Source organism: Tamandua tetradactyla, chromosome 10 (assembly GCF_023851605.1).
Source record: "Tamandua tetradactyla isolate mTamTet1 chromosome 10, mTamTet1.pri, whole genome shotgun sequence".
NCBI classification, from domain to species: domain Eukaryota; kingdom Metazoa; phylum Chordata; class Mammalia; order Pilosa; family Myrmecophagidae; genus Tamandua; species Tamandua tetradactyla.
The window spans coordinates 25,196,974-25,212,187 of record NC_135336.1 but is presented as its reverse complement, the minus strand read 5'-3'; the positions used below and the strand labels follow the sequence as shown (position 1 = coordinate 25,212,187).

Here is a 15,214-nt window from a genome sequence, read left to right as displayed (position 1 = left end):
AGACTTACCAATGGGTCCCAGATCAGGCAACTCAAAATGGACACCGTAGACCTCCAGGATGTAACCCCTGGTCTCCTCGAAGACATCTATGCTGAACCGCATTCCTCGCTGGAAGGGGAAGTAGATACCAGTGTGTCCTCCCAAAATCATTTCTGTAGTCATAAAGAATTTACCCCAGAGCCACAGCCCACATGTGAAAGTGAAACTTTTGTTTGCTTCTAGAGATTAGCAGCTCAATGATGTGTTAGAGAGAAAAAAACTCCCAATCACATCTGTGATTCAAGCCAATTCTAGTCTAAATTCTTACTGGGTCCAAAGATAGCAGAAGGCCCGATTTAGCCAAAATTTTAAGAAATCTGCCTTAATTCCTCCCCAACCTCTACCCATGGAAATAGGGCCTTATCTAGAGTGCATAAATATTTAGTAAAGTGAATTGACAATGCTTTTTGCTTTGTGATTGTTTGCCAATTTATAACAAAGCAGGCACCAAGCCTGCTTACTCTTTTGCATGTGGAGCCCTTCCGCATAACTCAAACTCCCTCCCATTCACTGCCCAGACACGACAGAGAAATTTTAGAGTTGGAAATAGCAGCAGCTGAAACATCTGATTATTTGTCTCACTTAACCCAAATCAGGGAGAGGCTGGGAGGAGAAGGGGACACATCACCAACCTGAATGACGCAGATCTCAGAGGGCTGCACAAGCATCTTGCCAAACTCGGTATAAATGAGAAGCTTCCCTTTTTGGGGAACTGTTAGAAAAGACAGGGCAGTCATGAGCAATTCTTTTTGTGTGAGTGCTATTTCATGAAAAGTAAAAGATTTAAGGACCACATTTGCTTTTTCATTCCCAATGAAAAGAGCTTTACTGAGTTTCACAGGGAAAAGCATATATTCCAACAACTTAGGTTAACTCTTTTACTATCTAGAAAAATGCGAATGAAGTCAAGTTTCTCTGCCTATTGCAGTTTCTAGGTAAGGAGCTTATATATATATAAGCTATACATATATATATGTATAGACACTATCCAGTGATTGACCAAAAAAGAGAAGCAGAAATAGGATGAAAAAAATCATTAATTTCTGGGAGTTCCAGCAGAAGGCTGACATTGTCTGATGTTACACCAAAATGTTGACTCCAAAATAGTGGTACTAAAACCATCCAGTATAATGGGTTAACCCAGGGCAATCTCCAGTAGAGGTAACATTAAGTGATGTCATGAAAATGTGTGTTTAAATTGAGGATATCAGTGACAGGATGCTCTGGGGCAATTTTGTAGGCCAACAGAGTTATCCTAATAAGTTGATCACATCTTGGTATTACTCTTCATTTTTTCTTTTCATCTACTCAGACCTCTCACAACAGAAAAGCCCAGCAGGGATGGGCAAGGAGAGAGGCCAGGAAATAGAGCAGAAGCTTTAAGATATATTAGGAATCTTTTCCAGATCTCCTAGGCCCTGTAGACCCAGTCTATACATGTACGAAATGAAATAAAACAGATTGGAGGATGAAGGAAAAGAATGTGAATGAAATTTCAAAAGTAGTTTGTGGCTAGGAATTAATCAACAGTGAAGGAGGCTGAAATCTTCAGAACTCACCGATCAAGAAGTCCCCATCTGAATTATAAAAGCATCTGAAATAAAAAGTAAAGAGTAATTCCTGTTAGTTTTAGTTTTAACACTATCTAGACAAATGGATTCATCGCACTAAGTACTGTTTAGTGCCTACTGTGTGCCAGGCTCAGTATGGGTATAAATGGTAAGCAATGTGGATCCAGTCTCTATCCTAACAGAGCTGAGTCAAGTGGGGAGTCAGGAAGCAAGTAATTACAGCGCAAAATCATTGCAAATTACAATGGCACTAGGAAAGTCAAGCTCTGGGGATTGAAAGAATAGGGGACCTTATCTAATCCAGGGAGTTAGCAAAGTTTTTCTTGGAGAGGTAACATTTGACCTCAGAGCTGAAAGAATTAATTAGATAAGCATTGGAGGAAGGAGGAGAACATCCAGGCAGAAGGAAGGAACAGCATGTGCAGGTGCTCTGAAGCAGAAGGGTACAGGGCAAATTGAAAGACTTGACTGAAGGCCAGTGTGATTCAAATGAGGGAGGGGGAGGTGGCCTGAGATGAGATTGGATCCAAAGGAAGTGCTCCAGTGCCTTCTTCCAGGGCTGTGATCTTAGCCCTGATTCATTCCACATTTTAGGCAATAGCTTGGATGAAGGCCCAGGGGTCTATTTATCAAATTTGAACTGCCACAGAGCTTGGGAGGTTTCTCACAGTCTCTTCTTGTTCCTTAGAGCACAGTTCTTAAAAGTTTTTGCCTTAAAGTAAACCAGTGAGGGAACAGCTGAAGTTGCTTTCTTCAAAATAGTTCACCATCACCAATACAGGCTGATGGTTGTGAGAGAAGGACATCTCCCATCAACAGTCTCATTAAAACAAACAAATAAATAAAAAGTTAAAAATAGAGAAGAGGAATGTGGGAATGGAAAAGGACAGTATTTAAAAAAGAACTCATGTGGCTTGGATAACAGGAATGATAAACAACAGCAACTGAAAAAAAAATGCTGTAAAAGACTTCAGAAGATATGAACCCTCTCCGTGAAGGTAATAGTAAATAACATTTGTCGAGCACTTGCCCTGGGCCAGGGTCTGGACTGTGTATACCTCACAATGTGTGGGGCTCAGAGAAGTCAAACAAATTGCCCAAAGTCTCTCAGTCAGAGAGGGTGGAGTTGGGCTTTGGATGCAAATGGTCTCATTCCTGAGACAGTGTGCAAAACTGGTATGATATTCTGCTTCCCAAAGAAAAGATTAAATTCTACTTACCTATCTTTTTTTTTTTTTATTAAAAAAAGAAAAGCCAGCATATAAGCTCCTACACTTAGGAACTTCACGTTTACCCAAAGCTATTAGTTGAAGTCAAAGTCTTGTCAGTTTGGTCTGCCACCAATGGGTGGTCCCAGTGGCTGCTCAAGCATGACTCAAGAACAGCCCTGGAGAACCACAGAAATTAAGGATATTCTGATACAAATTTGATTAAAATAAAAATGACTCTTGGACTAGTCCCCGATTCCATCTTCCCATTTTATTTGCATTGTTACATTACATTCTTGTTTGTCATGGGAGTCAGTTGAAGTTGAAATGCTCATTTACCGTCATATTTATAAATATAAATCAGCATTGCTCTGGGGAAAAATAAACATCATTAACAACAGAGTATGTGTATGTGTGATTTTATAAGAGCCAAGAGCTGGACTTGACCTTCACCCTCTGGTCCAGAGAGCCCCGGGGGAATGGGGTTGCCCTGCCCCAGCACCGAGCCACTTACCTGTTCCCCATGGAGGTGTTACAGAGGAAAATGTGGATGGCAAGCCCATTGTTAGATCTGATGTCTCCAGCTCCACACAAGGTGTGCAGGCCCTGGGAGAAACTCCACATGTCAGTAATGTCTAACAGTTTGGTTCTTGAAGGTCATGAGGCAGGGTTCTATTAGAGCTTCCCTTTGGGACTAATGTTACATTTGGGATCCAGGCTGCCTCTGGGAAGTCTGGAGTTTATTGACTTTCATGTTTGATAGGTGGTGGCTCACCTTAGCTGCCAGTCATGGCCCTAGATCTGGCTTGTCTTAAAGGCTACATTAGGTGACCTTACAATGCATCAATTTATTACTTGGTATTTTATCAGGTGGTACATAAATTTATTCTAAAGGAGAGATTATAATGAAGGTAATTTCAGACACCCAGCAGGCTTGGAGAGAAAGGTGACAGCATTAGGGACCAGCTAATACCCTTCAAATATACCCCAACATATGGTTAGTCCTCTGCCTATTAATAGGGTTAGCCTCAATATCTACAGAACAGGCCAGAAGAAGGAATCCTGATTGACAATAATTCTCGCTGTATGACCAGATGATCCACAGTATAAGAAACCTTAGCATGTGGGACTTCTCAAAACAGCTGTCTGCTCAAACCTGCAGATGAAGAGCCCAAAAGGAGAGACCTCTGTTCCTCCAGCTATCCATAATTCACACAGGGTGAGAGATTCTATTTAAGAGAGTACACACAAGTGTTTAGAGCACTAAAGCTGATAAGAACTTAAAGATGATTCACACAGTTTGGCCTATACCTGGGCACCTGCAATGCCCTTAGGAAGCTTTTGACTGTGGTTTGTTTGCAGGACCCTCCGCTGGCTTCTTTGAACTCTACCTCCTTGTAGTTCTCCTCTGCCTTCCACCACATGCTCCTTGTTTTGGGCACAGGCATTCTGACATTTCCAGCACATATAAGTACCAAGCAGAGCTTCTAATCAGCTTCATGCTAACTGGAATTGCCACCTACTTGGTGCTATTCTAGCCCAGGAATCCATTTCTGGGGGCCTATGAAGGTGGATGGGGGAAAAAGCTGTATTTTTCTTTACACTGAACTCTGTCAATTAATGTTAACATCAACCACAAACCACAGCCTCATTAGCAGTGCCTTGTCACTGATAGAAATTATAGATATTTTTATATCACATTATGCTTGTTACAGAGATCTCAAAATATCATTTATGCTCATCCCTACTTCTAATAAATATAGTTATTAGAGTAGTTCAAAAATCTTTTCTAGTACATTAATAAGGAAGCATATATAGACTAAACCAAATCATTTAAAAATATTTTGATAATTCTATTTCAATATAATTGGCTTCTTTTTGTTTTATATCATTTATTTTATGCATTTAAAAACATCCGACTATTAAAGGGGCCCATGGAGTGAAAAGGTTAAGATCTTCTGTTCTAACCAAAATCAAAGGCAGTTGGGGTAGGTAAATGTTCAATTCACAGTGGCTTTTCTGAGATGTTGTAAATGTAAATAGTCCATGAATGCTCTTTAGTGTCAGGGGCCATGTGGTGCCAGTAAATAAGACATTCCTTGGCCAGCCCCAAAAGCATAAGCAGGTGATTTTCTCTGCTGCTTCCTTTAAGGCTGGTTCTGTTTGGCCTTCAGCCTGCAAGTGGTTGGAAAACTCACCACAAAAGAGAGGAAAGCCACGGGAAGGTGTGGAAAGAATTAACTTACATTCACAAAATCCACTTTCTTCTGAGACGCTTTTGGAATCTCAAATGGTTTCCATCTCAGCTGGAAAAAACAAAAGGATCCACACATACAGGAAAATTATTTCACAAGGGGAAACCACAGGTCTTCTAAATAAATAGCATCAATTATACAGAGTAAGGACAGCTGCTCCCGCTGCCAGGCTCTACTTCTGATTTTGTAATTTTAAAATTAATACTCATCTGTTATTTCCTTAAAGGGGATCTGTTGGGTTGTCTATACGTAAACTCATATGCATACAAACTGTTTTTGTACTGTACCACTTTAAATTATAAAAATTAAAAAAAAATTCAGCCGTCTATTCGTTGCTTCCTCTTTCAAAAGCTATTTGTTTTTTCTAACATTTTACTCAGGCAGATCAGTGAGTTTTTGATTGATGCTGCTTTTCATGTTATTTATAATCAGCTCCCTTTCCTGGCATGCTAGCCTCTCTGTGTGGGCTCCTGACACTGCAGGAGCAGTTCTACTTTTCCTTCCAGCCCTTGGAGTTTTGAATTATTTCTTTAGGAGAAAAAAGAAGCAACCAGCTAAGATTGGATTTGGGAAATGCAGTACCTGGTTCGGTTTCTCCACCAAACCCTGCGTTGGTCCCTAGGCTACCTGACGACAATTCAGTTTAAATCACAACAATCTTTAATTTAATAATGAAATGATCTGAGGAAGTGGGGAGAAAAATCAGCAGGTTTGGGCCCTACTAGAAGTGTCAACCCAGCACTTAATAATCAACCTGGCAGCGGGCCTGACCCAGCAGGCTGGCAGCTGATAAACCTCCAGTCTGTCCTGCAGTGACCTGCACCCCCAGGGCTGCCTCCGCAGCCTCTGTCAGGTCATGGTGCTCAGCTCATTCTGTATTTCACAGAGGGAGCCAGAGGAAAGGAAGCAGCAAGTGGAAAAGGCAGTGCTGAGATTATTCTGCTTCTCTAACACAGTCACGTGGCAGCCTTTATTTCTTAAAAGCAAAGCAGGATTATCACATTCTGGCACTACTTAAAAAGGACATAAAACATGGATTTGAAAAACCATGTTGGAATCATGCTTCAGAAAGAAGGAAGGGCAGCTTTAGGGCTAATTGCATTAAGGAAGATGTCTCCTGGGAGAGGAGGGGGGAACCTGAGAGCAAGGATCTAGGAAAGGTTTTCAACCTTGGTGTATTGACATTTGGCACTGGACAATTCCTCATTGTGGGAGGCTGTCCTGTGTATGATAGCATATTGTGTAGCATCCCTGGCCTCTACTCACTAGATGCCAGTAGCACTTCCCTTGTTGTAACAACCAAAAAATGTCTCCAGACTTGCCAATATCACTTGTGGGACAAATCACCCATTGTTGAGACTTTCTGACCAGTAGGATATTCCCCTGACATGAGAAAAAGCCACAGCTGAACATTGCTGGCCTTTTGAGTGGAGGTTTTGATTTATTACTAAGCATTACCTGCTGCTTCCCTCTATAATAGAGGTGAAGAGTTTGTTTATTCCAGGAAGACTGACTGGAAGATGATATTACCTGGAATCTTAGTTCCAGAAAGAGTTGTCATTCTAGATTTCCCAGTGGAAGGGATTTCAGTCTCAGATCACTGGCTGGTTAGGCCACCTTTTAGCTCTAGTCTAGAGATTCTTAACTCTGGCTACCCATGAGAATCACCTGGAAAGCCTTTGAACCCAAGACCAAATTAAGTAAGAATCTGTGAAGGTGGGACCCAGGCATCAATATTTTATAAAAGCTCTCCGGGTATTTCTAGTGTCTAGCTAAGATTTGAGACTAACCTCATCCAACTCAGAGATTCTAATGATTCTTGCATTGCTGACCCAAGCATCATGTTCAGAAAAATCCATACAGTTAATCAATCAACTATTCAATCAATCAACTAAATTTGGACATCTTGGGCCAGTTGTGGCAGTGACAAGGCCCATAACTGAACAGCAATGATGTTTAAATAATTCATCTAAGAATTAACAAATGCAAGAAAAAAAAGAGAGAGAAGGAAATGAGAGACAAAGAATGAAAGAGAAACAGGAAACAAACAAATAAATAAATCCCAGCATCCGAGGGAGTACTGCCAGGTTTTGTTGTATGGGGACAGTACCTTTGTGCTTCTGCCAGGAGTTAAAATACCATTTGGGGTAGAAATAAAGTCTTCCATTTTCTGTGGGTGAGAAAGATTGAACCAATGGGGCTGATGGGTTGGCCAGGTATGCTGGTCAGTTTTTCAAGGATTTCTGTAGCATGTCAGCATTCAAGCCTTGAGGAGAGAGAGCTTGAGGTTTTAGGTGGAAAGGCATCTATATGATGATGTGGAGAACTTGCCTTCAATAAGGCCTACATCCTGGATGAAGCAATGGTCTTAAAGAACTTTCGCTAATGCAAAAATAGATTCCTTTCAAAAACACAGATGGTAATGTAGAGAGCAATGAACCCGTTGGGTCTGAAGGTTGCATATTTTCCAAGACCTATCTCCAGCATATCATAGAGGACATTAAAGACCCCAAGGTGGTTGTGATAAACCCAGTACCCAACAAGAGGAAGCTAAGTTTGTACCCTTAGGCAAGCAATTTTGGTCAGGAGGTCTGGCCTGATAACCCTGGTGAATGTGAGGAGGCTGATTTGGGGAGAACATGAACAGGAAGAGTCTGTGGAGTGGAAGGAAGGAAAACTCTCCTGCTAGGACCAAATGTTCAACTTAACTGCATGCTGTGAAATAGTAAATGTCTGATCCAAGGCTGAACCTGGAGGGCAGTGCATTGGACTAAGCCAGGAGACTTGTGTTCTGGTTCTACCTCTGTTCCCATTTGCTCTAAAATTACAGGCAAGTTATTTTTTTTCTCTCTGGATTGTGGTTTTTCTCACATGTAACAATAGGGTGCTGGTGAGAATTATGATTTTATAATTCTGTTCACAGAAGAGCTTCTGAAAGTCATAAAAGGATGCTTATTATTTGATTTTGTCCTATAAATTTTCACAGTATTTTTTATTCATTACTATATACTATTGCTAGGCAGCTTCTCCAAACAGAATTCCTAATTATTAAACATTTTAAAGCAATGACACAAATAAAGTCCACAATACAATGCCTTGACTATATTAGGTATTAAATTGAGTAAATAAATAAATACTGAGAGCATTGCTATTATCTCAAAAAAGACAAGCCAATTTGTAATATTTTTGGGAGTCAAGATGACATTCAGGCAATAGCTAGTAAATTTCAAATGTTTTTAATAAAGTCCAAAGAATATTTCTAAAATGTCAGTTCTTCATGTTTGTGAAAATTCTTTCATATCCTTGAGGATTTTCTGTCTAAGCGTTATATCAATTGTTAATGGAGGACTGTTGAAATCTCCAACTATAATTGTGGATTTGGCTATTTTTCCTTTTAGTTATACCAGTTATTGCTTCACATATGTCTGCATTCTGAAAATTCTATTGGAAAATAAACCTTTACTTACTAAAAATGAAATGATAAAAAATTACTTGAAAGCATTTTCAAGGGAATTGAAGTCTTTAAAGTTATCAAAGGAGGAAGGCAGAGAATAGGTAGCAAAATTTAATGACTAAGATGCAAAAGGGATACTCAGCGATGAAAGGAAACAGAATTGACCCCAGTATTTCCATGGAGAAAATAGTCAGATGGACTGCATGAACCGAATACTCTTTTTTTTCAACACTGAAATTCTTTGATTTATTGAAATTTCCTCCAAAATTGACTCTCTAGGTTAGAGGAATTGGATGGTCTCAACAACTTTGGCTGGTTAGAGGTAGACATATCATTAGAAATAGATACCAGATATCAAAGATTTTTGAAGTAATTTGTACATGAAATACTTATCACAATGTATAAGCAATTGTTAGCAGCCGCTATGGCTAGGAGAGGCCCCAGGTTATCCATAGTGGTTAGTTTTACTCCAAACTAGGGATGATGGGGATAAATAAAATAAAAAATAATTTTCACTGAATTGGTCAGCAAATCTAGCAATTTGAGGAAATAGGCAACAGGATTTATGTGGAGTGCTATCAGGCTTTGAGTTACCCCCTGGGGTACTTTGAGATACTAGGCAAGAGCAGAGATAAGAAAGATCCAAGCCATTGTCATTTATTTAGACTTTCACAAGTTTTTCATGAAGCTACAATAAAGATGAACATTATGGGACTGAGGTGACATTTTGTCATGGATGGAAAGCTGTATGCCATGTATACCTTAAACTGTATGCCTTAAACTCTGCTTGCTTATATTTATTGAACACTGAGTGCTCTGCTTTTTGCTTAGGGCTTTATATTCATTAGCCAGCACCTAGCATAGGGCCTGGCACATGGTAGTCACTCTTAATTTTTGTTGGATGACATCAATCCTCACAAGAACAGTTTGATTATTATTATATTATTGTTGTATTCTATGTTTTAGAAATGAGACAACTAATGCTTTAGAGCAGTTAAATTTTCCCTCTGAAGAAACGATGTCAACACTCTTTTAGCCCTTGCTTATTAACCTACACACTGAGTCCTTTGATCTTAGCCTGTCTTGATCTGTTTCCCAAATTATTCCTGATCTTCTTGGCTCCTGAGCCCCCGTTTTACTTCATTTTAATGATCTTGCACTTGCCCTTCCAATCTGACTCTTATTTACTGCACCTTCAATGCCAAGTTGTCTGGCCCAATATGACTTCTGGGATCCTAATCTTGCCAAGGTCCCTTATGGTCAGCATACTTCTCTACTCCCCTTAAATTTATTCATTCAACAACATTTAGTGAACTGCTCCATGAATCAGGTTTTATTCCAGGTGCTGAGGGTGAACATAACATAGTCTCTGCCCTCAGGGTACCCATTACAGAAGACTCTGGAAGTGTGGACATTCTCTGATAGGGAAACAAAGAAATGGACAAATGGAAATGACTTTGGAAGAGAAATGTAAACAGGGATATTCTCCTAGGAATAAGTCCTGGCACAGCCTCTATTTAGAATTTTTATACATGGAAAATAAGAGACATGCACAATGAAATAATCAGGATTGACATCTCTACAGAGAGCGAAATATAAATTGATGGAGACATACCAAGAAGAGTTAGCAAATTGCCCAAAGGGAGGAATAAGGCAATGTGCATTTCAATGTTAACAAACACCATAGAATGTATTTAGAAAAAGGCCAACTAGTTATTTATAGGATACTGAGATCTGAACTATCAGAAAGTCAACTCAACAAATACTGGGATTCTATCCTTTTTAGGAAGGCATGGTCACTGCAGGTCATATGAAGATGACAGTGACATAGAACTTGCTCTCAAATACCATAAGAAATTACATTAAATTCAAAGTATTTAAAATGAATTTGAATTATGGGTGGGTTTGGGGTGGATGGATATTTGTAAAGAAGAAGAGAAAATTCCAGGTATGTAAAAGATCATAAAGTACTAAGGCAGGAGAATGTAAGATATTGTTCAGGATGGTGAAGCTTCCAGTTTGGCTTGTGGGTAAAGAACATGGGAAAAAGTAGAGAGAACAGATACCAGAGACACCTTGGACACAAATTCTACAGTAATATTTCTTAAAGTTTGGCCTAGAGACAACTTTCATGGGAATCATCTGGAGAGATTCCTGGACACCACCTAACCTACTGAATTAGAAACTTTTGGGGCAGGGTTGTGGAATCTAAGTAGGACTTTCAGCAAGTCCTCCTGGTAACTCCTATGCACACTAAAAATTTGGGAGTTAGTGACCTAAGGGCTTGGCATGTAATTCAAAATCAAGGGAGAAGGACAGAAAGGTCTCAGAGATGACTCTGAAGATTCAAAACTGGTGGGTGAAAGAATGGTTGTGTCAATAGTAGAACTAGAAATGTCAGAGGGAAAAGATAGTTTCATTGGGAAATGATGACTTCAGTGTAGAACCTCTTGGATTTAGGGCACACACATGGCTAAATCCAATATGGATTTTGAAGTTGGGGTAGAGATTTGTGAAACATATTGCAGAAAGGTGATAGCTAAAGTCACAGGAGTGAAAAATATTTGTTGAATGAAAGAAAAGTAAAATCTTGGAGATGGGAAAGGTGATAAGAGGAAGATGAAGTAGGTGAGAGTATAAATGAGGTTTCCACGATGAAGGAAGCCCCAGAATGGCTTCTCAACATCAGGAGGGAGGTAGTGCATTCTTGTAATGTGGACTACCAGGTTAAACCAAGCTTCGGTCTGGAGCTATGTTGGATGAAATTAGATATGCCAGGTGTGGTGTGTATATGTGTGTGTCGGAGGGGAGAGTGTTGCAGAGAAAGGGAATAAGCGGGAAGCAACGTAAGCTGGACAAATTGCCTGTTGCTCAAGGAGTTCCTCCTCTTACTTCATCCAAGAACTGGGTATTTCCTATCCAAGGCAACTAACGTTTCATCTCTAAGGCAGAGAGAATCCAGCAAAGGTGGGAATCACTGACCGATATTTGGAGGGAAAGGGGGAGGAAGCAGAGGAATGGGAAGAGAAGGGTGGGAGCAGTAAGAAGGGGAAAGGAAAAAGAGGATAAGAAAGGGAACAAAGAAGGGGAGGAAAGGAGAAATAAACCTGAAGTACTCCTCCCCCACACCCCTTCCCCTCAAGGGAGATGGGGAATTCAGAGTCCAGTTCAGGACCTTGGAGAATGCCTGTTTTGCTGGTTTGGTAATTGTGAAAAATCAAAGAAACCAAGAGAGGACAGGGATTCAGGAAGAAAAGAGAGGAGGTCAACTGTTACATACTTTGGGATATTGGTGATCAAAGGATTGTATTTAGTTATGAATGATTTAGGATAGTAAAAATGGGAACAACCTAAATAGAGTCCAGCAGTAGAGGACTTGTTTTATAATCATACATTAGGTTAGTATGAAGCCATTAAAAATTATGTACATGAAAGAATTTAAAACACAGAAAAAGTATATAATATGAAGTTTAAATAAAAAATAGTAGAATTACAAACCATATTACAGCATGAGCTCAATTACAGTGAATATATTTGTAGCTGATTTTTTAATAAGAAAACAATATGAGTATTCACAGCCTCTTACCCCTTCCTTTCCTGCTCCTTAAGGAAAATTCTAGTTTGTCCATCCTTACCACTCCCAGTCCCTTGAATTTAAGGCATATGTAGATCAAATTGTGTATTTGTGTGTCTCCTGGGAAAAGGGGATGTGGAAGCTAACCTGCAAGTGTTATTTTCTAGAGGCAGAAAGAAGAGGCAAGACATGAACCACTGGTGGCAAACCATTGGAAGCTTTGGGGGAGTGGGATATGAGGTTGGAGGTATGAGAGGGCTGGAGTCTGGATAAAAAAAGGGCAAAATTTAAAAAATTGTTGTTGTGGGTCATATATTGGAAGTGCTTTAGTATTTTTAATAGAAGCAAGTAAAGATCTGAGTTGTTTTCAGTTACTTTTGGTTGTTGGCTGCATGGGCTCAGGATAGAAAGAAAGAAACCAAAACATTAGGAACAGTTAACTCTGCATTGGTGGGATTTTGGACATTGACACTTTTATGCAAGTTTTGAAGAAAAACATGCAGTAAATTTTGGAAAGAACGTAATTGTTGTTTAAAGGAGATATAAGTATGTTCATCAGAATGATCTGAGCAGGCAGGATGGAAACTAGTTAAGGAGCGAATGGGGTTGATTAATTGGGTTTAGATTATTTTCCAAGAAGTTTGGCTGTGAATATGTGAGACTTGGGCAAAAGCTTAGAGGTAGAAAAACCCAAGGCTCTTTTTTTCTTTTGGTTTTTAGAATAGCGAAACCTGAACAGTTTGACAGATTAAACAGCAAGTACCTTGTAAGTGTGCATCGTTTTGAAACATTTTGTGATTTGAATGTCCTAAAGGCAGAAGGAATTTTATGATATGTTTTTTAATTAACCTTGAGGTGTTTCTCACTTGGTTCAAATTGTACTGGTCCAGAGCTAAGAGATAATTTCCTCAGCAGAGTCCTAACTGGGTCAAGAGTCTGACTTTCCAACAATCAAGAGGTTAGGAGTGTTGTAATAAAAGTAATAAATTTTAAAGAACTCTGGTCTCTAAAGAGGAATGCTGATTCAGAAATTCTAATTGGGTCCCATAGAATCATGATTACATTGGATGCAGATTTGTTCATTTTAAATTCTGGGATTTCAGAAGTTAGAAGAAGATATATAATGAACAAAACTAGGTATACTTCTTAGGTGATATAATAATGGACAGATCTTGGTCTATTTAAAGATAATTTACATCAATTCTTGGGGATTGATTAAATACACAACATAGAAAATGATTTTGTGGGAGAATAGTCCCCAGTCTTTCTGGAAGGGTATCGAGGATGATGGTGATGATAGCATAACCCTTATAGTCTTTTGGGGCCTGAAGGCTGGAAATAGTATGGAAGATGGACGAATGGAGGAAACAGTAGGCAATTCTCAATCTTCAACTTCCCAAAGATGATTAATGTGGGTAGTTGGTGAAGCTGATGAAGATACTGTGTTTGTTCTGTGACAGGTGAAGACATACCTACCACATAGACTTCAGTTTGTTAGGAACCTAAATATAATTTCCTCTAACTTCCTTGGTGGATCTGGAGTACACACATGGAATAGGTTATGAAGGTGGTAAATGGTGAATACAGATTGCTATGGTTAATTAATGAAGCATAAAACTGGAAAGAGATATTAACTTGTCAAGAATGTGCAAATAAAAAAAGGATAGATTTCTCAAGAGCAGCCTGGGCATGTATATCAAGACAAGCGGATCACGGTGGTGCATGAGGCAGGTCACAGAGCAGGAAAATGGTAAAACCACGACCTCGATGGAGATGACATTCACAGAGACACTATCCAAGTGCTGAGCCACACATAGTCCAATGTGTGCGTGCAATGAGCAGGGGAAGTATTGGGGAAGAAGTCAATTTGGTGGCTTTCATGTAGAAATTCAGGAATTCGAAATAGGAAAAATATAAAGAGTCCAAGGGGAAATGCAAAGCAAGGTTAGAATGGTAATCCTGGGGAAGTGGGGAGGAAAGATCTGCATCAAGGACCTAGTAGGAAGAAAGCAGGCACTTTTGATGCAGCTATTTTGATGCATCTGTATTAACTCAGGCTTTTAAGAATGGTATTGCCTTGTCAAATTAATTATAACTATTTTTGAAATAATGAATTAATGCATAAATGACATATGTGACCTTTCCTATGATGTAAGACTCTTATCTTCTACATTAATTTCTATGTCATTTGAGTTTTTATAAGTCTATATTAATTTTTAATAAGACAAAAGCAGAAAAGATCTATCAGAATGGGGTTAATTCCAAAGGTATGCCATCTGTATTCCGTGTCCCATATCCAGATGCATATTCATGTTATATAAAATATAGCAGTAGTAGTTATAGAAATAATAATATATAATAAAAGTATATTACGGGGTACATACAGTGGATTCACACACACTCTGGTTTTCCTTAAAGGTTGGTTTAGAACCTAAACCTTCGCTTATATAAACCAAGTATGGTCCACTGTAACGCAGACAACCACAAATATATCTATGAAGAAGTATTAAGTTTATTGAGGCTTAGCTTACTGGTGTCAATGCTGTGAGCAGGAGGGTCACTGGAATCCTCCACCCCATCCCATTTGCCACTGGTGATTTGATAGTTATCTTAAAGGCCACATAAGTTGAATTTCCAAATATCTGCCTGTGGACTTTTCTTGTAATCGATCTTTTAATCTGGCTCAGTAGTTCTCAAATTTAATGTACATAAGGATTACCAAACAGGGTGGCACACAAAACCATGTGTAATATGCTTTATGGGTGACTTAAGCGATTTTCAGAGATAATAGTGTTCGTATTTAATTTTCATTTTACTTGCTGAGTTTACAACAACCCTCTTCCTTTGTACAATATAAACCTTGGCTCCACTTAGGAGAACTGCCAGAACTTTAATTGAGGACTACCTGTGCCACCTGAAAAAAAGAAATAGGACGTTAATTGTGGTATATACATATTCTCCACTTCCTGAACCTAGTATGCCACAAATGCCTAACTGGCATTTAGCCTGACCAGGAATTCTACAAAAAAGAACAGATATCCATCTTTTATATTTTCTAGTGGAAGATGGAGTCCTATTGTTAGGCAGATATATTTATTAATCAAAAACAAATA

General features: G+C 39.2%; 1 protein-coding gene across 1 annotated transcript in view; it reads right to left on the bottom strand.

The window, feature by feature from the left end:
* The window catches only part of HGD (homogentisate 1,2-dioxygenase), a 43,338-nt gene that overhangs the window by 15,331 nt on the left and 12,793 nt on the right, over window positions 1–15,214 (bottom strand). Inside the window, exons 5-9 of the mRNA XM_077118206.1 lie at window positions 5,065–5,124; window positions 3,333–3,424; window positions 1,599–1,633; window positions 672–751; window positions 9–108 (exon numbers count right to left, since the gene is read on the bottom strand). Coding sequence (XP_076974321.1) covers window positions 9–108; window positions 672–751; window positions 1,599–1,633; window positions 3,333–3,424; window positions 5,065–5,124 — 367 coding nt within the window. The remainder of the gene's footprint in view (window positions 1–8; window positions 109–671; window positions 752–1,598; window positions 1,634–3,332; window positions 3,425–5,064; window positions 5,125–15,214) is intronic.